The following is a 26533-nucleotide window of genomic DNA, read 5'->3' on the forward strand; positions in this document are numbered from 1 at the left end:
TCATGAAGGCTTGTTTCATCTTTCATTTGGCGAAATCTTCATTGCACAAACATTTCCAGATGAGTGTAACTGCAGACTTACTGGTAAATGCATACAAAATCAGATGTTGGCTGCTTGGTAGGAATAATTTGCTTAATAATTTAATTAAGTACTTTGGAACTAAGTGCAATGAGCTGATCAATAGGTGGAGGTCACTGAATGTAATTTAATTATATAAACCAAATTGATTTGAGAAACAGCTGCAGATTATAGATTTGAATGCACTCTGCATGCAATTCCCTTATTATCTTATTCTTTTACTTGCTGCCAAAACAAAATTTAACTCTACAAATCTTTAATTTCCTAGACATTAAAATTCAACTTTAAAAAAGATCAAGCTATTTTACCTTTTCACCTTTGTGACCAGGGGGTCCTTTTGGGCCAGGTGGTCCTTTGTGACCCTATACAAAAGAAAAATATTTTTAACAAATGAATATATTGCCCATTCAATAAACACATAATGAGCTTGGAAAAGAAGGATGGAGTTTGGCATGGACTAGATGGGCTGAAGGGTCTGTTTCAGTGCCTGCAGTGATTGAGTCTGTCACAGCTCAACCTGTTTAATACCAATCTTTGATATGATAACTGTATCCTCCATTAACTAGAGTGGTGTTTCTTTAGTAAGTCTGCCAAAGACACCACGGTTGTCAGCAGAATCACCAATGGCAACGAGGAAGCGTACAGGAGGGGGATAGATTCGCTTGTTGCACTCAGCTTCAGCAAAACCAAGGAGATGATTGTGGACTTCAGGACGAAATCAAGAGGACACAATCCAGTCCTCATTGAAGACCCAATAGTGGAGAAGGTCAAGAACTTCGAAGTTTTGAGCGTCAACATCTCCGAGGATCTGTCCTGGAGCCTCCATGTCAATGCAAACATGAAGAAGACTCACCAGCGGCTATACTTTGTGAGGTGTTTGAGGAGATTCAGTATGTCACTAAAGACTCTTGATAACTTCTACAGAGAGCATTCTGGTGGTTGTATCACTATCTGGTAAAGAGTTGCCCAATCTCAGGACAAGAAAAAAACTCCAGAGGATTGTTAACTTGGCTTGCAACATCACAAGCACCAGACTTCACTCCATCAAGGACATCTACAAGAGGTGGTGTCTTAAGAAAGCAGCCTCTATCCTCAAAGACCCTCACCATCCAGCCTATGCCCTCTTCAATCTGCTTCCATCGGGGGTAAAGGTACAGGAGCTTAAAGAAGAGCACTCAGTGGCACAAGGATGGCTTCTTCCCCAATGACATCAGATTCCTGAATGATAATGAACCAAAGACACGGCCTTACTTTGACTTTTAGTGCATTATTTTTATTTATTTGTTCTAAGGTTGTTTACATGAATGTTTGCTCGAAGATGCTGGTGCAAAACAATGATTTTATTGACTTGTTCCTGACAATAAATTCTGATTCTGATGTGTCTTATGTCACTGTGTAAAAGCAATGTATTATCAGTTAATCATTGGTAATGTTATGTGGTTTGTCTTAATGATACACGACATAGTCATAGGAAAATACAATAAATGTATGGATAATTAAATTGGTCTGGACGTAAATTAGGTAACTGATCCAATACTAAATTTCAGAGAGCACTTTGTGTCAAGTTAAAATAAAATTTGGGATATACATGAGGTTAAAAAAGAAGATGAAACATAAGCAAACTGATTTGAGGGACAAATTAATTAGTGATTGCCATAAGGACCGTGAGAGACAAATGTTAAATGTAATGGAACTCACATTTGATATGCAAAGGGAAAAATATTTAATTAAAACAGAAAATGTCAGTACACTCAGCAGGTCAGCTAGTATCTGTGCAGAGAAACTGAGTTACTACTGTTTCAGGGTGATGATTTTATTAGAACTGGGAAATGTAAGAAATGAAATAAGTGTAAGCTGTGGACAGAGTGAAAAAGCGAAGAGATCAAAGGGGAGATCTTGGTGTCATTCTTTTTCTCCTGGTCATGATCTCTTTTGCTCACTCCATCTCTCCTATATGGTAAAAAAAACTTCATTATTTATTTTGTACTTAGGAGTTTTAAGATGTTTCTAAAGATATTCGATAACAATTAAAAAACCATTGACAGCTTTAAAATTGCGAAGTGGTGTCAGACTTTTCTGGGTTTCTCGTTTTTCTAGGGGAATCTTCTGGGCAAGGCTTGTTCAAGGCAGCCTACCTCATTCCCTTACATATATAAGAGGACAAGCAAAATTGGCCCTCTGGATTTAGATCTAGTAAGTTTGAGGAAAATTAGGAATATGAAGAGACAACAGTTCTGTATCAGGAAATCCAGAGCTTATAGTTATGGATTAAAATACTTAATCATACTGAGGTTTCAATTACTTTCTTACTATATACCACCAATTAGAGTACCTGCTACTGACAGGAGGTATTCAAGTTTATGTTAATTGAGATTGTTTGAAAAGTAAATGGAAACAGGATTATTCTGAACTTTGTCTTATGGTGAGAAGGAAGCTTCTAAACTTGTTCCTAAATTTTCCACACTTTTACCACTTTGACTGTTTTTCTTCTTGTTTCACAAGAGATTAGAATACTGGAAGTGTGTGCTTGATGGATGAGGTCAATACGATTTAGTAGGCTTGATAAAAGTTTATTTCTTTCTGTACCAGAAAGTTTGGATGTAAAAGCACTTCTGCACCGTACTGAAGGAAATTCAAGGAATTTGTGTGAAAGGTTAATATTCTAAGAGGTTGTACCTAAAATTGTACATTGAAAGGCACTTTAGGACTTCTGAAATTATTTGAGTTTTAAAATAAATCAGAACTTCATAACATTTCATTGTGTTTGTTTAGTTGCACCATTATTGGATATCATTTCAATTCTCACTTTTGTTTTCCTCATCACATGAATAAAATAGTTTCTTATTCTACTGTTTGGATGGAGCATGTGACACATTTAACAGGCTTAATTGTATAGAAGTATTGGATTAAATTTCACAACTTGCAATGAAAAATGTCATCCTGTACCAAAAGGCTGGTGGGTTGGCTTGCTACATTATCACTGACGTTGCCAGACTTTCTGTTTCAATTAAAAAAAAAACCTCCAAATGCTGAAATAAAAACAGAAAATGCTGGAAGCATTCAGCAGGTCTGACACAGGTCTCTGTAGAGAGAAAATGAGTTATGCTTCAAAAATGGGAAAGAGATTTTTTAAAAAGTTACTTTTTGGTTGCAGAAAAGATGGGGGTAGCAAATAGATAGATCAAAAGAATAGTATCTCTGGTACAGTGCAACCAGGGCATCTTAGGGATAAGCTGTTGGTGTCATTGTGTGTCTAGGTTATTGGAAGTAGACATAGAGAAAAAAAATCAATAAACTCTCTGAGATGAAGGCTGTTTGAAAGTGATAATACAAACAAAGGGTGTGTAATAGTTGCAAAATGAGGGGCTGTTGGACATGCCCATAGGGTAGGCTGAGCTAATTGTCAGATAAAACCATAATTTCCCCTCTGCCACAGATGACAGAGCCCATTCCACATCTCAGCAATTTTCCACATCCCTGATCTCATCTCCTCTTCTTTTGGACACAACAATGCTAGAGTTCCCCAGTTCTTACCATCTAAACAGCCTCAGCATTCAAAAGATGATCTTTTGCAATTTCAGCCACTTTCAAAGAGCTTTCACCACAAGACACATCTTTCTTTTCCTCCTCTTTCATCATTCTGAAGGGACCATTGTCTTCAGGACCCTTTAGTGTGTTCTGCTGTCTCCACCAAATTTTTTATCCTCTTACAGCTATTTACCATGCAACCACAGGAGAGTCAACACTTCTTTTAACTTTTCCCCTCCCAGTTTCCAAGGACCCAAACAGTCCTTTCAGGCAAAGCAGCGATTTACTTGAACTTCTTCCAATCTAGTGCACTACATTTGATGTTCAAAATGTGGTTGGTATATTGTATAAACCAAATGCAAATTGGACAGCTATTTTGCAGAATGCCTGTATTCAGTTGGCATTGGAGAAAGCAGGCTTCCTGTTGCCTAATATTTTAATTCTCCATTCTACTATCATTCAAACCCAGTTGACTTTGGCTGCCCACACTGTTATTATAATTATAAGACCAAATGCAAGCTTGAGGAACAACATATCATCTGATAGATAGCAATGCAGGCTTTGGATTCAGTATAAAATTCTGCGACTTCACACAACTCGCTTTTTGTCCGTATCACATTATCATTTTTGCTGCTTCATCAACCTCTGATATTGACTTCTCTCTCCATTAGCTTTGCCTGACCTTCTTGACATGTCCTGAGCAGCCAGACTCAATGGGGCCTCATGGTTCCCCCTGGGGCCACAACACATTAAGTAAAAGCCTTTTCTTTTAATTTCACATAAAAAAATGTTATGTTTTATTTGTAGGAGTTGGGAGGAGAGATGTACGGAATAAATCAAAACGTGACTGCTTCACAGGGAAGGGTACTTTGAGCCGAGTCCTCGGGGGCAAGAGCCAAAATAAGGTTGAGAATGGCTGTCCTAGAGCTGTGCATCTCACAACTTTTATGCTCCTTTGTATTCTCACTGCTTAATTTTCCTCATCTTACAGCTTTTAAAAAAAAATCTTTCACTCTAAATACCTCCTTCAACTCATCAATCACATAACCTCTCCAACTCATCCCCATGCCAGCTGTGTCCTCATGCAATCAGACATATTGCCTTTGCCCTCCCTATTCATCAATTTGCTAGTTTCTCTGCAAGTTAAAACAAATGTTTTTTCTCAATCTTAGTTCTGATAGTGAGTTTTGACAATAGAAACGTTCTCTTTCCAATGACACTGCCTGACGTGTTATTTCTAGCATTAGTAAAACTTTGTATCTTGATCATAACAACTTTAACTTTGAAAAACTAAGATGATCTTACTGTATTTGTCTGCCGGTCAATGTATTCCTGCTAGAATATAGAGTATATAATATTCCAAGACAAAACTGACACCATAAGTTCAAGAACTGTGAGGCAATGTTACAGTTATTTCAGACCTTGGTTAGACCCCACTTTTGGAATATTGTGTTCAGTTCTGGTTATCTCATTATAGGAAAGATGTGGATGCTACAGAGTGGGTAAGAGCACGCCTTATGAGGATCAGCTGAGTGAATTTGGTTTTTTCTCCTTGGAGCGACAGAGAATGAAGGGTGACCTGATAAAGGTGTACAAGATGATGAGGCATTGATCATGTGGATGGTCAGAGGCATTTTCCCTAAGGCTGAAATAGCTATCATGAGGGGGCATAGTTTTAAGGTGCTTGGGAGTAAGTATAGAGGGGATATAAAAAGTGCTTTTTTCACACAGTGAGTGCATGGAATGCGCTACTGACAAATGTGGTGTAGTTACGTACAACAAGATCTCTTAAGAGACTATTAGATAGGTACATGAGCAGGAAAATGGCGGGAATGCAGTAGGGAAATTCTACGGAGTTAGAGTAAATTATTAGGTCAGCACAACAACATGAGATGAAGGGGCTGTACTGTGCAGTAGCTTTCTATGCTCCATAACATTCATTCCTTGACTTGTCTGCTATTTCAATCATTTTCTTTGCAATGTTTATCCACTTTATTTATGAAGAGCAGATTCATGATGGGATCTTATTTCTATCCTATTTGGGAATATGCATGTCAGGGACATGTTACAACATGGAATATTTTGGAATAAGGGATATTGAGACAGATTAAATTACATTTTTAAAGCAAAAATAGTTAGAATCATAGAACTTCTTCAGCCCTTCTCATCTGTGCTGAACCATCTTTTTTGCCTAGTTCCACTGACCTGCTCCCAGTCAATAGCCCTCTATACCTCTCCCATCCATGTTCCTGTCCAAATTCTTCTTAAATGTTAAAATTGAGCCCGCATTCACCACCTCAGTTGGTAGCTCATTCCACACCCCCTCCATTCTGTGTGTGAAGACATTCCCCCTAAACTTTTGCCTTAACCCATATCCTCTGGTTTGTACCTTACCTACCCTCAGTGGAAAAAGCCTATCTACATTTACTCTGTCTATCCCACTCATAATTTTAAATACCTCTATCAAATCTCCCCTCATTCTTCTACGCTTCAGGGAATAAATTCCTAACCTGTTTAACCTTTCCTTATAACAGTTCCAGAACAGGGCAACATCCTAGTAAATCTTCTCTGCACTCTTTCAAACTTATTGATATCTTTCCTGTAGTTAGGTGACCAAAACTGCACATTATACTCCAGATTTGGCCTCACCAAGTCTTATACAACTTTACCATAACACCCCAACTCCTGTTCTCAGTACTTTGATCTATAAAGAGCAAAATGCAAGAAGCTATCTGTACATCCCAGTCCACCTGTGATGCCACTTTATGTACCTGTATTCTCTGATCCTTCTGTTCTTCCATCCCATTTACTGTGTATGCTCTTTCTTGGTTTGTCCTTCCAAAATGCAACACATCACATTTATCTGCATTAAGTTCCATCTGCCATTTTTCAGCCCATTTTTCCAGCTGGTTCAGATCCTTCCGCAAACTTTGAAAACCTTCTTTGCTGTTCACAATGCTTCCTATCTACTATGCACAAAGCTATGTCGACTAACCCTAATTAGTCCATGACTATCCAAATAATTGTATCTTTTAGAACCCCTTCTGATAATTTACCTACTAGTGACCTCAGGCTTACTGACCTATAATTTCCAGGGCTAATTTTGGAGCCTTTTTTAAACAACGGAACAACATGAGCTACCCTCCAATCCTCCGGCACCTCACCCGTGGCTAAGGACATTTTAAATATTTTTGCCAGAGCCCCTGCAATTTCTACACTAGCCTCCCTGAGGGAATATTTTGTAATGCCTTGGAGAATTTAGCCACACTTATTTGCTTTAAGACAGCAAGCACTTCCTCCACTTTAATCTGTACGGGCTCCATGAGTGGTTGTTTTCCTTACTTCCATGACTCTGTGCCTGTTTTCTGAATGAATACCAATGAAAAAAAAAATTAAGATCTGCCCCATCTCTTTTGGGTCCATACAATTCCAATCACTCTGATCTTCAAGGGGACCAATTTTGTCCCTTACTATACTTTTGCTCTTAATATACCTGTAGAACCCCTGAGAATTTTCCTTCACATTGTCTGCCATTCAAAACGTACCGGGGGTGTAGGTTAATGGGGTCTAAATTGGGTGGCATGGGCCCATGGGCAGAAATGGCCTGCTGTATGTCTAAATTTTAAAAAATTAAAAGATTAAAAATCTTGAAGCCCTCCCTCCTGTATCATGCCTTTAGCCATGTATTAAGCTGCATTATCCTCCTATTTCTAGGCTTACTAGGCACGAGCCTGCTATCCTGAGATCACAATCCTGGAGGACCTATCCTTCGACCAAGTGCCTAACCCCCTGAACATTCATTGCAGGACCTCCTCACCCTTCCTACCCACATCATTGGTCCCTTCATGGACCATGGCATCTGGGTGCTCACCCTCCCTCCTGAGAATGCTGTGAACTTGATCTGAGATATCTTGGACCATGGCACTGGGGAGGCAACATACCATCCGGGATACTCCATCTCTTCCACAGAACCTCTTATCTGTCCCACTAACTATGGAATCCCCTATCAAAACAGCTCTCCTCTTCTCCTCCCTTCCCTTCTTACACAGGACCAGACTCTGTGACAAAGACCTGATTTCTGTGGCTTGTCCTTGATAGATTGCTTCCCCCCAACAGTATCCAAAATGGTATACTTGTTATTGAGGGGGGGGGGGGTGGAAACAGCCACAGGAGTGCCCTGCACTGCCTGTCTGTTCCCTTTCCCTCTCCTGTCACTCATCTACTCTCCTCCTGCCTCCAAGGTGGGATAGTGTTCCTATAACTCCTGTCTATCACCCTCTCTGCCTCCTGAATGATCCAGAGTTCATCCAGCTTCAGCTCCAGCTTGTCAGGAGCTGCAACTGGATGCATTTCTCGCAGATGAAGTCGTCAGGGGCACAGCTGGCTTCCTTGGTGACCCACATTCTGCAAGAGGAGCATTCCCCTGCCTTGGCTGCCATTCCCACTGTTTATGATGAGATGAACAAAATATATGATATCTAAAACTTGCCCTTACCTATGCCTACCTGCTGAATCTGTTTTGTTCCTTGAATAGGGTGTCCCTTTCTTACTTCAACTCCTACTATCTCTCACCTCTTACCTGTTCTCATTGAAACCTATTGAGCCAAAGCTGTAACACTCTGACAATGGGACTGTGAGATTAGTCCTGGGTTGTTTTAGTGAGGAATTGATGAAGAAACAATAGACAAAAAAGGCCATCTTGGATACGTTCAAAAGCCTCTTAGAAAAGCACGTGGATATAAGAAAAATAGTGTATTGTGGGTGTGAGGTAGGGAAAAAATAGATTGCTGTGGAGTAGGTTTACATTGATTGGCAGTGCGTCGTGGGCTTGAGGGCCTGTACTGTGCTGTAAAGTTTTATGTTTTAAGTGCTGTAATTCTTAATGACACTGCCACCCTTATAATAAAAGCAATTCATTTTTTCTCCATTACTTGGTGATAGAAAGTATTTAAATCTTTTGCATAGTGTAACAAAATCTCTAGTACTTTGAGGATGTTATACTCTTTCTGGGCACAGTGGTATAATGATTATAACAAAAAGAAAGTAACAATTGATGCAGGAAAATGAGAATACAATCATAAAACATTAATAACCATCAACAGGTCAGGTAATATTCTCTGTAAAACAGCAACAGACAATGATCCAAAAATTGCAATTCAAATATTTGTTGCCTGTGGTGCTAATCTCATCCCCAGGAAAAATATTATGTAAGAGGACAAAAGTACATTGAAGATAATATGATGGTTTTCACTTATAATTGTGAGACAAATGGGACCCTTGGAAACACTGAATATCAGGGTTGGGATGTTGAAACACTAGTAAGGTCACATTTGGAGTATTCTGTCACCACACATCACGAGAATGTGATTAGACAGGTGAAAATACAGAAGAGATTCACCAGGCTGTTGGCAGGATTGGAGGACTTTATTTATGTGGAGAGACTGGATCAGCTGGACTTGCTTTACATGGAGCAATAGAAGCTGATTATATAAGATTATGACAGGCATAGATAATAATCAATTTATTCCCCCATGATAGATGCAGCAACAAGAGGGCATAGTTTTAAGGTGAGAGCTAGGTGTTGCAAAGGGGACTCAAGGACAAGTTTGTTTAAATGATTGATATCTGGAACCTGCTGTCGGGTGGTGGAATCGGATACAGTTTCTATGTTTAAGGGACATTTAGACAGTCACAAGGCATAGAAAGATGTGGTCCTAACCCAGGCAAATGGGATTAGTGTAGATGGGAAAAATGATTGGCATAGGTGTAATGGCTGCAGGGCCTATTTCTGTTCATCAGTGACTACTTTGATGCTGGCTCATGCACCCATGGTGAGCTGGTCGATTTTATCCACTTTGCTGCAACTTCCACTCTGGCCTAAATTCACTTGGTCCATTTCTAATAACACTCTCCCTTTTTCAATCTTGATCTTGGGAGACAACTCTTGAAGCTAGCTTCTACAAACTCACTAACTCCTACAACTACCTCAACTACATCTCTTCACACCCTACTCTCTTTCAATTTTTTTCAATTTCTCCGTCTCCTTCACATTTGCTCCCATGCCAGATCATTAGAGACGTCCTCCTTCTTCAAACAACAGTTTCCCCTCAACCACCATTAACTTGGCCCTCACCCACATATCCTCCATTACATACACATCTGCCTTGGCCCCCTCCATCCCCACACACTAGGACAGGATTCCCTTTGTCCTCACCTACCACCCATCAGCTCTGCATCCAACCAATCCTCCTTTGCCATTTCCGTCAACTACTACGAGATCCCACCACCATCACATATTCCCCTCTTCTCCTGACACAGGAACTATTTCCTCTGTGTCTCCCTTGTCCACTCCTCCATCCCTACTACCAATTGCCCTCTTGGTACCTACCCCTGTGACTGCAGGAGATGCTCAACTTACACCCTCCCTCACCACCATTCAGGGTCCCAAACAGTCCTTCCAAGTAAAGCAACACTTCACTTGTGAATCTGCAGTGGTCATCAATTGCATCCGGTGCTCCCGTTGTGGTCTCCTCTCCATTGGAGAGACTGGACGCAGACTGGGAGATGGTTTTGTTGAACACCTTAGCTTCGTTTACCGCAATAGTGTGGATCTCCAAGTGACCACCATTTCAATTCCCCGCCCCATTCCCATGCTAACATGTCTGTCCATGGTCTCGTGCACTGCCAGACTGAGAACACCCGTAAATTGGAGGAACAACATCTCACTTTCCAACTGGGCATCTTCCAACTAGATGGCATTAACATCAAGTTTTCTGGCTTTTGTTAAAGCTCACCCCACTCCCCCAAATTTTCTTCCCCCTGAATCCTTTCCTCTAGCTCTTTCTCTTCCCTTTCCCCTCTGTCTTCTTTCACAGAATCAATTCTCATCTTTCCTCTTATTAAATCCAATTAACATCTTTTGACTGTTGGCCTGCACTGCTTCCCTCCCATTCTTCCCTTTTTCTTTCTTCAGCTTTTAAAAGACGTCTGTCTTTTTTCACTCGTACCTTGAGGAACAGCTCAGGCCTGACACGTCAGTAATATATCTTTACCTTCTGTGGATGCTGTGAGATTGGCTGAGCTCCTCTAGCATTTCTGTGTTTTGACTACAATTGCAGCGTCTGGAGACTTTTGTGTTTCACTCTCTATAACTCTATTACTCCTTACAGTTACCAATGAAAATTGCATGAAAAGCTCACAATTGCTGTATCCTTGCCATACTGAGTTCTTGGAAGGGCAACCGATCCTTATGGAACTCTGCAAAGCAGCTACACAATAGTTGCATAAAAGCTGCCATGGAGGTGAGGAAAAGCATGGTGATCTTCTTTAAGTATGGGTACCAATTGCACACTGTGGTCATCTCTGCTCTGAACAAGTCCTGTGCAACTCCACTGAGAGGTGAGGAATAATCAATGATACAGACTTTACAACATGTATTCTGATGTACGTAGTACAAAAAGGCTACAAGTGGCCATGGAGTAACTAAGGTAAAGGTTTCAGATATTTCAAGCATTGAAACTGAGCCAGCAGAAGTAGTGTACATGAATCTGGCATTAAAATGGAGGCACTTTGCATTTCATTATCAATCTCATTTCTTGGATTCTTAATTTTTCTGGCTGTTCAGAGAATGCAGTTGGTTCCATTTAAAATGGTAATGGGGAAAGCATGTCATGAAGTGTCAATGGTTTTAGATCCAATAGTATTTTTATTGGGTAGTTTGCAACCTCTGAAAGGCTTGGGATTAGTTAAGTTTCAGCTTGCTTTTGTATATTTAGCTTTATCCATAGCGAAAAAATGTATTGCTAGTACGTGGAAAGATACAGATATGATTGATATTAATAGATGGCATAATGAGATGAAATATTGTTTAATAATGGAAAAAATTACATATGTTTTGCATGATAATTATAATTTTTTTCTTAATAAGTGGCTGTTATACTCAGAATATTTACATTTCAATTTATATTGATTAGATTTCAATATGTTTATTTAATTTTTTTAAATATTCTTTCTTTTTTCTGTTTTTATGGCTCTCCTTAGGAGAGTTGGCTGAAGGGGGGGTTCTTTTCTTCTCTCTCTCTCTCTCTCTCTCTCTCTCTCTCTCTCTCGCTCTCTCTCTCTCTATATATATATATGTAAAATGTTCATGTTTAATTGCTGTATATGTCATATATTATTTGTTTTTTGAACGAATAAATAAAGTTAAAAAAAAAAATTAAAACAAAATGAAGTGTCAAATGTCCCAAGGTGAATTGCACACAAAAGTATCTGGATTCAAAGCATGCAATTTCATCTGGAAATTATCACTTTGCAGATCCAGCCTGGGTTTTACACACCATTTGCAAAATAAGCCTTTACCTCAGATTTTTTTCCCCAAACTTCTCATTCAGACGAGACATCTTGAGGTAGAGAGTTCCAATGCCATTATGGTAATTTGCAAAATTAAATTCCATTTTATCATTTATGATACGCACTATAAACAATAACCATTCAAGGAAGGAAATGTCACTTCCAAATTGATTTGGCCCTGCATGGCTCTTGGTTGGTTAACTCTTCATAATCTTGGAACCAGAATAACAGGCCATGTAATATGAAAAAGATGTTTCTTTACTTGAAAGCATTATATGTGGCCATACCAGGAATTCATAATTCCAACAATAAAAATAAACATATGGCTTTCAGATGAAGAGAGTTTTTGACAAGGAATGTTTATATGCTCTTTTCCACTGAGGCATTAGAGACTGCAGATAATGGAATCTGGGGAGCAACAAACAAACTGTTGGTGGAACTCAGCAGGTCAGACAGCATCTATGGAGGGAAAGGAACTGCTGATGTTTCACATCAAGACTCCAAAATGGGACACAAGTCTGGCAGTACAAGTCTGATGTAGTGTCTTGATTGAAGCATCACCATTCCTTTCCCTCCACAGGTTTTGTTTTTTTTTCCTTATTTCTACAGCTGATGCATGAACTGTTCATTTTTTAAAAAGCTTTATCTGCATTAATTAAAAAATTAAGCCATTGTAATCTTTACAAAGTATAATTAAATCTCTTAGGTTATAGATTAAATTATTAGATTACAGCACAGTACAGGTTCTTTGGCCCACGATGTTGTGTCAACCTACGTAAACCTACTCCACAACAATCGAATGCTTCCCTACCTCACACCCATAATCCTCCATTTTTCTTACATCGAATGAATGAGAAGCATGAACTTAGGAACATTTTATTTTTCATTCAGACCTGTACAGTTTTCCATTATAAGGAAGTGAACATTATCAGTCTTTGTGCTTTAAAATATCCTTACCTCATAGCCTGCGAGCCCAGGTTCACCTTGAACTCCCATTCGACCAGGAGCACCCTATCAAAGAAAGAATAAAAAAATACCTTAAATGGCAATTGAATCAAGAAGCAAAAATTATTGCAATATTCATTAATTTAAAATAATATTATTTATCTATTCATTAGAGAATTAGTTAAATACATAGCTTTCTCTAATGCCGTGCTTATTAGGACCCAATCTATGCCTAAAGTTAAATGGAATTGGCACAAACAGATAGCACAAGCTAAGAATTAAAAAGTTGTTTTAGCATATTTCACACCAATATATTTTAGCTAACATTGCAAAGCTGAAGCAGGTTTTCAATTAAATGCAATATGAATGTTTGAACAATATAAAGACAGCTGAAAAACTGGACGGTCTCTGCCATGAGTTTACTTTCAACTTTATATTCTTATTAGCTTTTCAGTGATGGGTTTAAATCATTAAAATATATTTTATGAAGCTGAATACCAAAGATCCTCGTGTTCCTCGAGATCCCTTGGGCCCCTGAGTTCCTATAGGTCCTTGCTCTCCAGGGGGTCCGGTTTCTCCCAGATATCCCAAGTGTCCTTTACTACCCTTAAAAACACAATGAATCAAAGGGTTAACAACTATTTTTTTATATTACTGGCTAGTTGAATCTCATTCCAACACATTTTATATAAGATATTTTAAATCACCTACAGCATTAGAGTCTAAAAAAAACAATTAGACTCGATAATTTACCAAACAAGTTTAGGAGACGGCAGAAGGAAATGCACCAGAGTATTTTCCATTTAGTAATTCAAAGAGGGGAGAATGAAGAGGAAGTATTGGGAAGGCATTTGGATAAAGTGTTTCAATTGATGGATGAATACAATGCATTTTTAGAGGTTAATTCTTTTTCTCTGAAGCATTACCATTGGCACTGGACAAAATAAATATTCTTTGCTCACAGGACCAAAAGAGAATATCCAGAGCAAACCCATTCTATGTCTTTCAATAATGTATGAATAAATAGCACACACAGAAAATCCATCCACATAATATTACTACTGGGACAAAGGAAGAATGCTGCTAGTTTCCACAGATCCAGTAGTTTTACAGTTTGTTCATGGATCTCCTCCAAGGTCACTCATGTGCTTCCATAATTCGATGAGACTATTAAAGTGTTACCTGCAACTAATATTATTTGGCAAGGTTTACAGTCTTTCAAAGGTACTTCAGAAATAAAATGCTTTGCCTGATAATTGTGAAACAATTTGGTTCTTCTCACTGATTTTAACTCTTGGATGTTATAACTGTCTGCAATGGTTAAGTAGAAATGATGGGCCCAATACTAAGACAAAGATAGTTAGATACAATGATGACAAGCAAGGAGAAGTTGAGACATTCATGTAATTGCAAAATGATGCTATTTGGACTCATGCTGTTAGAGCAGCAGTTGGCATAATGGTCAGCTATTACAGCACCAGTGACCCGGGTTCAAAGCCGGCGCTGTCTGCAAGGAGCTTGTACATTCTCCCTGCATCTGCGTGGGTTTCCTCTAGGTGTTCCGGTCTCCTCCCACCTTTCAAAAACATATGGCGGTGGGGGGGATGTAGGTTAATTGGTGTATGGGGGAGGGGGAAGGGCTCGTGGGCCGGAAAGGCCTGTTGCTCTGTTGTACATCTCAATTTTTAAAAATGTGCACATGTTGGCAAATACAAGTGTATTTTTTGATAGTACTAAACAAAATACAAGTGGAACTAACCTTCCTGCCAGGTATTCCCCTTATCCCAGACTTTCCTGGTTTTCCTTCAAGTCCCTAGATAAAAATAACAACGTGGATGAAAATCAGGTTACACAATTTGTATAACAACCACTCACTAAGGTGGTGGAACAAATACAGAAAGGACTGGAAAATAGAAGACATATCAGACATAGCTTGAAATTGGAGTAGAGTTATCATTTCATATTGATGACTTTTCAGTTGACTGGCTTGATGTTGATCTGTGAAACCACTTCCAAATAACTATTTGCTGATTGTGTTATACGAGGAATTATTCTTCTTGTAACTAAATTCTTTTTTTTTAAACCTTTCTCCCACCCACCACTCCCTGGAATAGGGATGTCTCCTTATTATACGAGATTTTAACCAATACCAAGGACAAAAGCTGTTGAAATTGAACTCAGGTGAATTCAATAGGTAAATTAGATCCAAGGAACTCGATCTCCAGTTACCCAGCTTTAGCTATATACATTTTATACTTTCTAATGTTTTAATTCTAGTTTAGCTTAAGGGTAAATGCTTTGGTGATTATGCACAACTAATCTTTCTCATGACCAAAACTTTGCATTTCCTAAAGCTAAAGGCTCTACCTTCCAGATACCTGGAACTCATTATCATTATTAGATATGATAAAATCCAAATATAATTCCAAATTAGAGACCTTTTGGAGAATTTTTACACTAAGTGCATAACTTGCTTCATGAAATAAATGGAAGTATTTTTTGCATCTAAACTTTGTCAATTCTAAATTAATCAAATAATTAGTTTGAAATCTGCGTACAAGAGCGAGGGTAAAAAGTACTCTTCATCATTGGAATAGAGAGGTGCACCTTTCATATGTCATTTGGGGAAATTATATACTTTGGAGACTAAAAGAAGCTAATAATCATCCTTATTTGTAACTTTAACAAAAATGTGGAATCAACAGGAAATGATCAATGTCATCTGCATCAATAGTCTTTTTCCGTATTTTGTCATTATTTCCTTATTATCTCTTTCAAGTGGATACGATGTGGAATAAAATGAGACAACTTTTACCATGTAACTGTTAATGATGCAGCATGTTATTACAAAGGGTTTTTCCGTTCCACACTTCGTAATTTTACATTCCCAAAATACTGTTCTAGCTTGTTCAAACTCTAAAAAGTTGAAGGAAATCTTAGAACCATTACAGCACAGAAACAGGCCCCTTTGGCCCTTCTAGTCTGTGCTGAACCATTTTTTTGCCTAGTCCTGCATCCATACCTCGCCCATCCAAATCTTTCTTAAAGGTTAAAATTGAGCCCGCATTCTTCTATCAAGTGTTTAGTAAAATGAATACTTCCTTTGACCTGGAGAGGTAACCTGACTAATGGAAGCGACAGCCCTGTACCATCAACTTCAGCAGTGTCATAGCAGCTACAGGCTAAATATCTAAAGGGTTTACGTGTACAAGATTTATGTGCTCTAAGCAAGTTCTTAAAACCCTCTTAATAAAGAATCATCAACTTAGACATCACTCATTTCACTGTAAATAAACTAAATACTAGAAATTATTTATTGCAGTATTGCCCCACTAATTTTTTGACGGTTATGATGAGGGTGGGACAAGAATGAGAAAAGCCCGCAGTTTGGAAAAAAAGAACTCACCAATTGACTTCCCACAACTGGAATATTCGGAGTGATTTTCAGACAAGAGGTTTTGGCCAGGATTAAACATTTTTACAGGTCTGGATAGCCCCAGGATACAATAAATGTAGTTTATTCTATTGATTTATTAATAGTCTGCACTGAGAATCTCCTTGGTGTGCAATTAATACTCATGTTCAAAAATTCATAAAAGGATTAAAAAAATAAATAATGGCATGAAGCAGAAGTAGTTCAACCTCAATGATGTTATTATTTCAAACTATAACAAAATTAAATGTCTCACAATAAATAATATGCAGAATTTAATAATCAATGGCGTCTAGTAATGAATGGAACATTTCTTATAAAAATCTTATAAAGATCCCATTTCACTCATTCCGGGGGAGCAATTCCATTTGCCCCATTCACCCTCGCCTCGTATACCTGCAGCCCTGCCACTCATTCTCCATCACACAAACCTGACAATTCACCTTTGATTCTTTTTGCCTTTAACATGCACTAAAGAGTAATTTTCAGGAACCAATTAACCTACTAGTTCATCTTTGGGATGTGGGAGAAAACTGGAATTTCCAGAGGAAATTGATGTGGTCAAGAGAAAAATGTGCAAACGCTATGCCTACAGCATTCAAAGTCAGGCTCAAACCCAGCTCTCCAGGGTTGGAAGGCAGCAGTACTAACTGCTCGTCTTTGTGCCATAACAAGGGAATGTACTTTCAAACAGAATTCTACAATTGGTAAATTTTATCAGTTAATTCCCCAATCATTGTTGCATTGCTATATGAGCCAGACTTGAAAAAGTTTAAATGTAATCTGGAAATGTTAATGTTTGCTGGCAGCTGCTTGTTCAATTGCTTTCTAGTTTTAAAAATATCCCTCTGATTTGCAATCACACACAAGATTTTAATGAACTTTAATCAAATAAATGAAGGGTTTAGGAACAGATGACATCATTTTTATTTTACTGGTTATTCAGGAAACTACCAATAAACAGAAAATCTGACAGCAGAAAGTTTGACAAATCGTCTAATAATTAGTCTTGCTGTACTTTAACAAAATATGTAATGATTGAACATTATGGTCTGTCCGTTCCAATTTCACGGATGTCTTTGCTTTATTAACCTGAAGCAAGGAAAGAAAGATGCTGGATTGTCTTCTCTTCCTACTTCCACGTTAATCTGCATCAATGCAATTTGACCAAAGGCACAAGGTGCAAAAGGAGGAGAAAAAAAGATTCTCCATCTGGTGACCAGCTGAACTTCAATAAACATCAGGGAAAGAAACTGAATGCAGTATCAATTGAGGCTGGAATTTGTCTTTGGTCATGGAAGACCGAGTTAGGGAACTGGAGTTGCAGGTGGATGATCTGATCATAAGGGAGGCAGAGGCAGTGATAGTTAGGAGTTATGGTGAGGTAGTCACCCCCAACAGTCAGGAATCAGGGAAATGGGTGACTGTGAGGAAAGGGAAAGAGGGGTGGCAAGAGTACCCCTGTGGTCATTCCCCTCAACAACAAATATACTGCTTTGGATACTGTTGGGGGGGATGATCTACAGGGGACAAATCATGGAGGTCGGGTCTCTGGCACAAGGGCTGGACCCTTGGCCCAGAAGGGAAGGGGGAAAAGAGTAGGGCTCATGTAGTTGGGGACTCGCTGGTTAGGGCAGCAGATAGGAGGTTTGCTGGATGAGATTGGGGATCCCTGTTGGTATGTTGTTCCCAAGTGCCAGGGCACAGAATCCACAGCATTCTGAAGGGGGAGGGGCAGGGTGGTCCACGTGGAGATCAATGACATAGTTAGAAGTGGGGATGAGGTCCTGAAAAGGGAGTACATAGAGTTAAGGAAGAGGTTGAAAGCAGGACCTCAAGGGTGGCAATCTCAGGATTGCAGCCTGTGCCATGTGCTAGTGAGGGTAGATATAGGAAGTTGTGGAGGATGAATGTGTGGCTCAGGAGCTGGTGCAGGGGGCAGGAGTTTAGATTTCTGGATCATTGGATCTCTTTAGGGGCAAGTCTGACCTGTACAAAAGGAACAGGCTGCACTTGAACTGGAGGGGAATCAATATCCTGGTGGGCAGGTTTGCTAGAGCTGTTGGGGAGGGTTTAAACTAGTTTGGCAGAGGGATGGGAATCAGAATGAGAGTACAGAGAGTAGGGAGGAAGAGTAGCTAGATTGGAAGGAATGGGGGAACAGAACCTAAAAACAAATGGAGGGAAGAAGGTAAAGGTAGTTGGTAACAAAAGGAGTATGTGTGGAGGGCAGTCTCTCAAGTGCATATATTTTAACGCAAGCAGCATTGTAAATAAGGAAGTTGATCTTAAGGCCTGGATGGCCACATGGAAATATGATATTGTGGCCATCAGTGAAAATTGGTTGCAGGAAGGGCATGTTTGGCAGTTAAATATTCCAGGATTCTGTTGGTTTAGGCATGATAGAACAGGGGGGATAAAAGGTGGAGGAGTTGCATTGCTTATTAGAGAGAACATTACAGCAGTGCTGTGGTAGGATGATTTGGAGGGATTGTCCAATGAAGCTATTTGGGTAGAATTGAGGAATGGCAGAGGCATAAATACATTAATGGGAGTGTGACCAGCAAATGGGCTGAGGGAATTAGAGGAGCAAATTTGTAAGGTTGTGTATATGTGTAATAAACATAAGGTGGTGGTTGTGGGAGATTTCAACTTTACGAACATTAACTGGGACACCCATACAGTAAGAGGCCTGGATGGGGTAGAGTTTGTTAAGTGTGTTCAGGAAAGTTTTCTTAATCAATATGTAGAAGAACTGACTTGAGAGGGGGCAGTATTGGATCTCCTGTTAGGGAACAAGATAGGTTAGGTGACAGTGTTGGGAAACTCTGGGTCTAGTGATCACAATACTATTAGTTTTAGGCTGGTAATGGAAAATAATGGAGGTGGGTCAAAGGTTGAGTTTTTGATTGGAAGAAAGCAAATTTTGATGGGATGAGAAAAGATTTGCAGGGTGTGGATTGGGATAATATTTTCATGGACGAATGTAGCAGAAAAATGGTGCATATTCAAAGAAGTTCTGAAAACGCAGAGTTGATATGTCCCCTTGAGGATTAAAGGAAAGGTTAGAAACTGTAGGGAGCCTTGGTTTTCAAAAGATATTGGGAACTTAGTTCAGAGGAAGAGAGATGTGTACAACAGGAATAAACAGCAGGGAATTGATGAACTGCTTGAGGAATATAAGGAGTGTAAAAAAACTTAAGAAAATTAGAAAGGCTAAAAGGAGATATGAAGCTGCTTTGGCAGGAAAATTAAAAATAAATCCAAGGGGTTTCTATAGGTACATTAAAAGTAAAAGAATAATGAGGGATAAAATTGGACCCCTTGAAGATGAGGGAGGTAGGCTCCATGAGAAGCCAGAGGAGATGGGAGAAACTTTAAATAATTTTTTTCTTCATTATTCACTAAGGAAAAGAATATTGAGCCAGATGAAGTGAAGAAATATGGTAGGGAGCTCATGAATAATATAAGAATTAATGAGGAGGTAGCTTTAGCTATATTAAAAAAGATCGAGGTGGATAAATCTTCAGGTCCTGACAAAATATTCCCTAGGACCCTGAGGGAGGTTAGCGAACAAATAGTGGGGGCATTGACAGAAATATTTAAAATGTCACTGGCCACAGGGGAAGTGCCGGAGGACTGGAGGGTGGCTCATGCTGTTCTGCTGTTCAAAAAAAGGATCCAAAAGTAAACCTGGTAATTATAGGCCTGTAAGTCTGACATAAGTGGTGGGTAAATTAATGGAAAGTGTTCTTAGAGATGGTATATACAACTATTTGGAAAGACAGGGATTGATTTGGAGTAGTCATCATGGGTTTGCACATGGTAGATCATGTCTAACAAATCTTATAAAGTTTTTCGAGGAGGTTGATGAAGGGAAGGGGGAGGATGTTATTTATTTGGACTTTAGTAAGGCACAGGGAGAGCAGCAGCGGCCCCGGCCCCGGTCCGGGCGAAGGGTAGACGGCGGCGGCCCCGATACGGGCAGGAGCAAGGGGGAGACGGCGGCCCCGGCCTCGGTCATGTGAGGCAGGCGGAGGCCCCGGTCCGGGCAGGGAGTGGGAGGCGGCGGCCCCAGTCCAGGCACAGGGAGAGCAGCAGCGGCCCCGGCCCCGGTCCGGGCGAAGGGTAGACGGCGGCGGCCCCGATACGGGCAGGAGCAAGGGGGAGACGGCGGCCCCGGCCTCGGTCGAGTGAGGCAGGCGGAGGCCCCGGTCCGGACAGGGAGTGGGAGGCGGCGGCCCCAGTCCAGGCACAGGGTGAACTGCGGCGGCCTCGGCCCCGGTCCGGGCAGTATGGACCGACCTAGGAGGGGAGGCAGGCCCCTCCAGCCCGGGTAAGAAACCTGCATAGGAGAAGGCCACTCCGATATAAAACCTACGACCCAAGGACCTCGCTGCCATGTCCCAGCTTGCTTGGCCACGGCACACGAACCATGGGTGTAAAGGGTGGGGCCAGTACTGCGCGCACTGCACTCCACCTAAAAGCTCCTTTGCGCAGGCCCAAGGACAGGTCCACGTCCTCCCCCTCCACGTCCTCCCCCTCCACGTCCTCCCCCTCAAAAGATGCTCACAAACTCAAGCTAGCATGCTGGAACATCAGAACCATGCTAGACAAGGCTGACAGCCACCGACCTGAACGTCGGTCTGCCCTCATTGCACATGAACTCCCCAGACTTGACATCGACATAGCCGCTCTCAGTGAAGTCCGCCTGGCAGATGTAGGCAGCCTCCAAGAACGCGGCGCGGGCTACATACTCTACTGGTCTGGCAAGCCTTCGGATGAACGACGCCTATCTGGTGTAGGCTTCATGGTCAAGAGCTTCATTGCCTCCAAACTCGAAAACCTTCCGACAGGCCTCTCGGACCGAATCATGTCCATGCGACTCCCACTTCAAAACAAGCGTCACATCACCCTCATCAGTGTCTATGCTCCAACCCTCCAGGCGGAACCAGCAGAAAAGAACAAGTTCTACACCGACCTGCGCAACCTCATCCAACGTACCCCTACAGCCGACAAGGTTGTCATCCTGGGCGACTTCAACGCTCGTGTCGGCAAAGACTCAGAAACCTGGCCAGGAATCCTGGGCAAGCATGGCGTCGGCAAGTGCAACGACAATGGGCGCCTCCTGTTGGAGCTCTGCGCAGAACAGCGACTTGTCATTACAAACACCCTTTTTCAGCAGAGGGACAGCCTTAAGACCACCTGGATGCATCCCCGATCCAAACACTGGCACCTCCTGGACTACATCCTGGTGCGAGAAAGTGACAAACAAGATGTGCTCCACACCAGGGTCATGCCTAGCGCGGAATGCCACACTGACCACTGGCTGGTTCGCTGCAAGCTCAACCTTCACTTCAAGCCAAAGCCCAGGAACAATAAAGCCCCCAGAAAGAGGTTCAATGTTGGAAACCTGCAGTCAGACGAAGCGAGAGGAAACTTCCAGGCAAACCTCAAAGCAAAGCTCGACGTTGCAACCCGCCTCACGGACCCGTCCCCTGAAACCCTCTGGGATCAGTTGAAGACTACCATACTGCAATCCACTGAAGAGGTACTGGGCTTCTCCTCCAGGAAAAACAAGGACTGGTTTGACGAAAACAGCCAGGAAATCCAGGAGCTGCTGGCAAAGAAGCGAGCTGCCCACCAGGCTCACCTTACAAAGCCGTCCTGTCCAGAGAAGAAACAAGCCTTCCGTCGCGCATGCAGCCATCTTCAGCGCAAACTCCGGGAGATCCAAAATGAGTGGTGGACTAGCCTCGCCAAACGAACACAGCTCAGCGCGGACATTGGCGACTTCAGGGGTTTCTACGAGGCTCTAAAGGCTGTGTACGGCCCCTCACCCCAAGTCCAAAGCCCGCTGCGCAGCTCAGACGGCAAAGTCCTCCTCAGCGACAAGATCTCCATCCTCAACCGATGGTCAGAACACTTCCAATCTCTTTTCAGTGCCAACCGCTCAGTCCAAGATTCCGCCCTGCTCCAGCTCCCTCAACAGCCCCTAAGGCTAGAGCTGGATGAGGTTCCCACCCTGGATGAGACATATAAGGCAATCGAACAACTGAAAAGTGGCAAAGCAGCAGGTATGGATGGAATCCCCCCAGAAGTCTGGAAGGCTGGCGGCAAAACTCTGCATGCCAAACTGCATGAGTTTTTCAAGCTTTGTTGGGACCAAGGTACCCTGCCTCAGGATCTTCGTGATGCCACCATCATCACCCTGTACAAAAACAAAGGCGAGAAATCAGACTGCTCAAACTACAGGGGAATCACGTTGCTCTCCATTGCAGGCAAAATCTTCGCTAGGATTCTACTAAATAGAATAATACCTAGTGTCGCCGAGAATATTCTCCCAGAATCACAGTGCGGCTTTCGCGCAAACAGAGGAACCACTGACATGGTCTTTGCCCTCAGACAGCTCCAAGAAAAGTGCAGAGAACAAAACAAAGGACTCTACATCACCTTTGTTGACCTCACCAAAGCCTTCGACACCGTGAGCAGGAAAGGGCTTTGGCAAATACTAGAGCGCATCGGATGTCCCCCAAAGTTGCTCAACATGATTATCCAACTGCACGAAAACCAACAAGGTCGGGTCAGATACAGCAATGAGCTCTCTGAACCCTTCTCCATTAACAATGGCGTGAAGCAAGGCTGTGTTCTCGCACCAACCCTCTTTTCAATCTTCTTCAGCATGATGCTGAACCAAGCCATGAAAGACCCCAACAATGAAGACGCTGTTTACATCCGGTACCGCACGGATGGCAGTCTCTTCAATCTGAGGTGCCTGCAAGCTCACTCCAAGACACAAGAGAAACTTGTCCGTGAACTACTCTTTGCAGATGATGCCGCTTTAGTTGCCCATTCAGAGCCAGCTCTTCAGCGCTTGACTTCCTGCTTTGCGGAAACTGCCAAAATGTTTGGCCTGGAAGTCAGCCTGAAGAAAACTGAGGTCCTCCATCAGCCAGCTCCCCACCATGACTACCAGCCCCCCCACATCTCCATCGGGCACACAAAACTCAAAACGGTCAACCAGTTTACCTATCTCGGCTGCACCATTTCATCAGATGCAAGGATCGACAATGAGATAGACAACAGACTCGCCAAGGCAAATAGTGCCTTTGGAAGACTACACAAAAGAGTCTGGAAAAACAACCAACTGAAAAACCTCACAAAGATAAGCGTATACAGAGCCGTTGTCATACCCACACTCCTGTTCGGCTCCGAATCATGGGTCCTCTACCGGCACCACCTACGGCTCCTAGAACGCTTCCACCAGCGTTGTCTCCGCTCCATCCTCAACATCCATTGGAGCGCTTACACCCCTAACGTCGAAGTACTCGAGATGGCAGAGGTCGACAGCATCGAGTCCACGCTGCTGAAGATCCAGCTGCGCTGGATGGGTCACGTCTCCAGAATGGAGGACCATCGCCTTCCCAAGATCGTGTTATATGGCGAGCTCTCCACTGGCCACCGTGACAGAGGTGCACCAAAGAAAAGGTACAAGGACTGCCTAAAGAAATCTCTTGGTGCCTGCCACATTGACCACCGCCAGTGGGCTGATAACGCCTCAAACCGTGCATCTTGGCGCCTCACAGTTTGGCGGGCAGCAACCTCCTTTGAAGAAGACCGCAGAGCCCACCTCACTGACAAAAGGCAAAGGAGGAAAAACCCAACACCCAACCCCAACCAACCAATTTTCCCTTGCAACCGCTGCAATCGTGTCTGCCTGTCCCGCATCGGACTTGTCAGCCACAAACGAGCCTGCAGCTGACGTGGACTTTTTACCCCCTCCATAAATCTTCGTCCGCGAAGCCAAGCCAAAGAAAGAAAAGAAGAAAAGTAAGGCTTCTGATAAGGTTTCCCATAAGAGGTTAGTAAGGAAGGTGGAAGCATTAGGTATTAATGATGAAGTAGTGAAATGGATTCAACAATGGTTGGATGGGAGATACCAGAGAGTAGTGGTGGAAAATTGTTTGTCGAATTGGAGGCCAGTGACGAGTGGAGTGCATCAGGGATTGGTATCGGGTCCCCTGATTTTGTCATATATATGTTAATGATCTAGATGATAGAGTGGCAAATTGGATTAGTAAAGTTGCAGGTGATATAAAGGTTGGCAGTATTGTGGACAGTGAGGAAGATTATCAAAGCTTTCAGGGTAATATAGGACAGTTAGAAGAGTGGTCTGAAAGATGGCAGATGGAGTTTAATACTGATAAATGTGAGGTGCTATATTTTGGTAGGGCTAATCAAAGTAGGACATACACATTAAATGGTAGACAATTGAGGAGTGCAGTAGAACAAAGGGATTTCGGAGTCATGGTACATAATTCTCTGAAAGTTGAATCACATGTGGATAGGGTGGTGAGGAATGCATTTACTATGTTGGCTTTCATAAATCAGAGTATAGAATACAGAAGTTGGGGTGTTATGAAATTGTATCAGGCATTAGTGAGGCCAAATTTGGAATATTGTGTGCAGTTTTGGTTGCTAAATTACAGAAAGGATATAAACAGTATAGAGAGAGTGCAGAGGAGGTTTACGAGAATATTGCCGGGGTTTCAGGATTTGAGTTACAGGGAAAGGTTGAGCAGGCTGGGACTTTATTCCCTGGAGCATAGAAGGTCGAGGATTTGATAAAGGTATTCAAAATCATAAGGAGGAAAAATAGAGTCAATGTGGATAGGCTTTTTCCACTGAGAGTGAGGGAGATTCAAACAAGAGGGCATGGTTTGAGAGTAAAAGGGAAATTTTAAGGGAAACATAAGGGGAATTTCTTCACGCAGAGTGTGATGGGGGTATGGAATGAACTTCCAGCAGAGGTGATAGAAGCAAGATCAATGCTAGGAAAGGTTGGATAGGTATATGGATGGGAGAGATGTGGAGGGTTATGGCCAAATGCGGGTCAATGGGACTAGGTGGGAGAAGATGTTCGGTATGGATCAGTAGGGCCAAACTGGCCTTTTTCTGTGCTGTAAATAATTATATGGTTATATTATATGGTCTTTGAAAAGTCAAAGCAAAGCTTTATGCACTAGACATCAAGTAAACAAAAATGTTTTTATTTAAAATGTTTCCTCAATGTCAATATATCCATGTTCCAAACCTTCAGTCTCAAGAGTATAGGACCTCTAGGCCCTTCCCCCAGCTTGGCAATGGGAGACAGACAAGTGATGGTAGAAAGTGGTTTATGTGATTAGATATCTGTGACTACATATAAAATCTGAGGTAGTCCATTTTGGGAGCACGAATGAGGCTAGGTCAAAGACCATGAATGGCGGGGTCCAAGGGAGTATTGAGGAATAGAGAGACAAAAGAACACATCCATAGATCCTTGAAGGTGGCAAAGCAGGTGGACAACATAGTTAGGAAGGCACATGAACGACTGACCTTTGTCTGTCAGGGCACTGAATACAGAAGTAGGGAAGCTATGCCCTGACTTTATAAAACTTTGGTCAGAACTTAGCTGGAATACTGTGTGTAAGTTCTGGTCACCAAGGTAGAGCAAGAATACAATACTGCCAGGTGGGTTGTAGAGGAGATTTACCAGAAAGTTACCAGGGATGGACCAGTTCAGTTATGAGGAAAACCTGGAGCAGTGTACAATTTTATGTAAAATTAACTTCCAGTTCTATAAATTGATTGAATTATTGTGGCTTTTCTCAAGGTGAAGGGCAGGACTCCTGGGAGAAGAAACACTATTTCTCTCGCTGTCTAGAGTTATTATCAAATAATCCTAAACCAATTTTTGTATAGTTAGTACAACATCAAATATTTGCCTCTCTTCAATTTTGCAAACATGATAATTTTTTGCTTTCAAAACTAAATCTGTTCTGGGGTTCTGTGTAATGATAATGCTGATTTTGTTATTACTGTAATTTCACAAGAAGCTGTTTTTCACTGTGGATGGATGTACTATTTTGACGAATTGGGTGGAAACTGCAGACCCTTATAGATTTTTCTAGCTTTATATTCTGTTTTTCTTACTCTATCTTGCATACAAGCTGATAACAAAAATAGGTCTATTCTTGAGTATGTTTTATGTCTAGCCGAGTAATATGAATATTCCTTTTCCTTTGGGTGTTGTTTCCTCCATATATCCAAAAGTTGCATTTCTTCCATCGATTTAATTATAAATTTGGTTACTTTGTTCTTTCTGTTAATTTTTTTCCCAGTTTTGTCCATATTTGAATCCAAATTCAGGTTGAAATC

General features: G+C 41.5%; 1 protein-coding gene across 5 annotated transcripts in view; it reads right to left on the minus strand.

Annotated features, from left to right (window-relative positions):
• col27a1b (collagen, type XXVII, alpha 1b) overlaps positions 1–26533 on the minus strand; it is a 474822-nt gene that overhangs the window by 68274 nt on the left and 380015 nt on the right. For all 5 annotated transcript variants that reach the window (XM_069885118.1, XM_069885099.1, XM_069885108.1 and 2 more), the window contains 4 exons: positions 14660–14713; positions 13399–13506; positions 12913–12966; positions 387–440 (listed from right to left, as the gene is read on the minus strand). In XM_069885118.1, the coding sequence (XP_069741219.1) occupies positions 387–440; positions 12913–12966; positions 13399–13506; positions 14660–14713 (270 nt within the window). The remainder of the gene's footprint in view (positions 1–386; positions 441–12912; positions 12967–13398; positions 13507–14659; positions 14714–26533) is intronic.

The sequence above is a fragment of the Narcine bancroftii genome, chromosome 1, assembly GCF_036971445.1.
Source record: "Narcine bancroftii isolate sNarBan1 chromosome 1, sNarBan1.hap1, whole genome shotgun sequence".
Lineage (NCBI taxonomy): Eukaryota > Metazoa > Chordata > Chondrichthyes > Torpediniformes > Narcinidae > Narcine > Narcine bancroftii.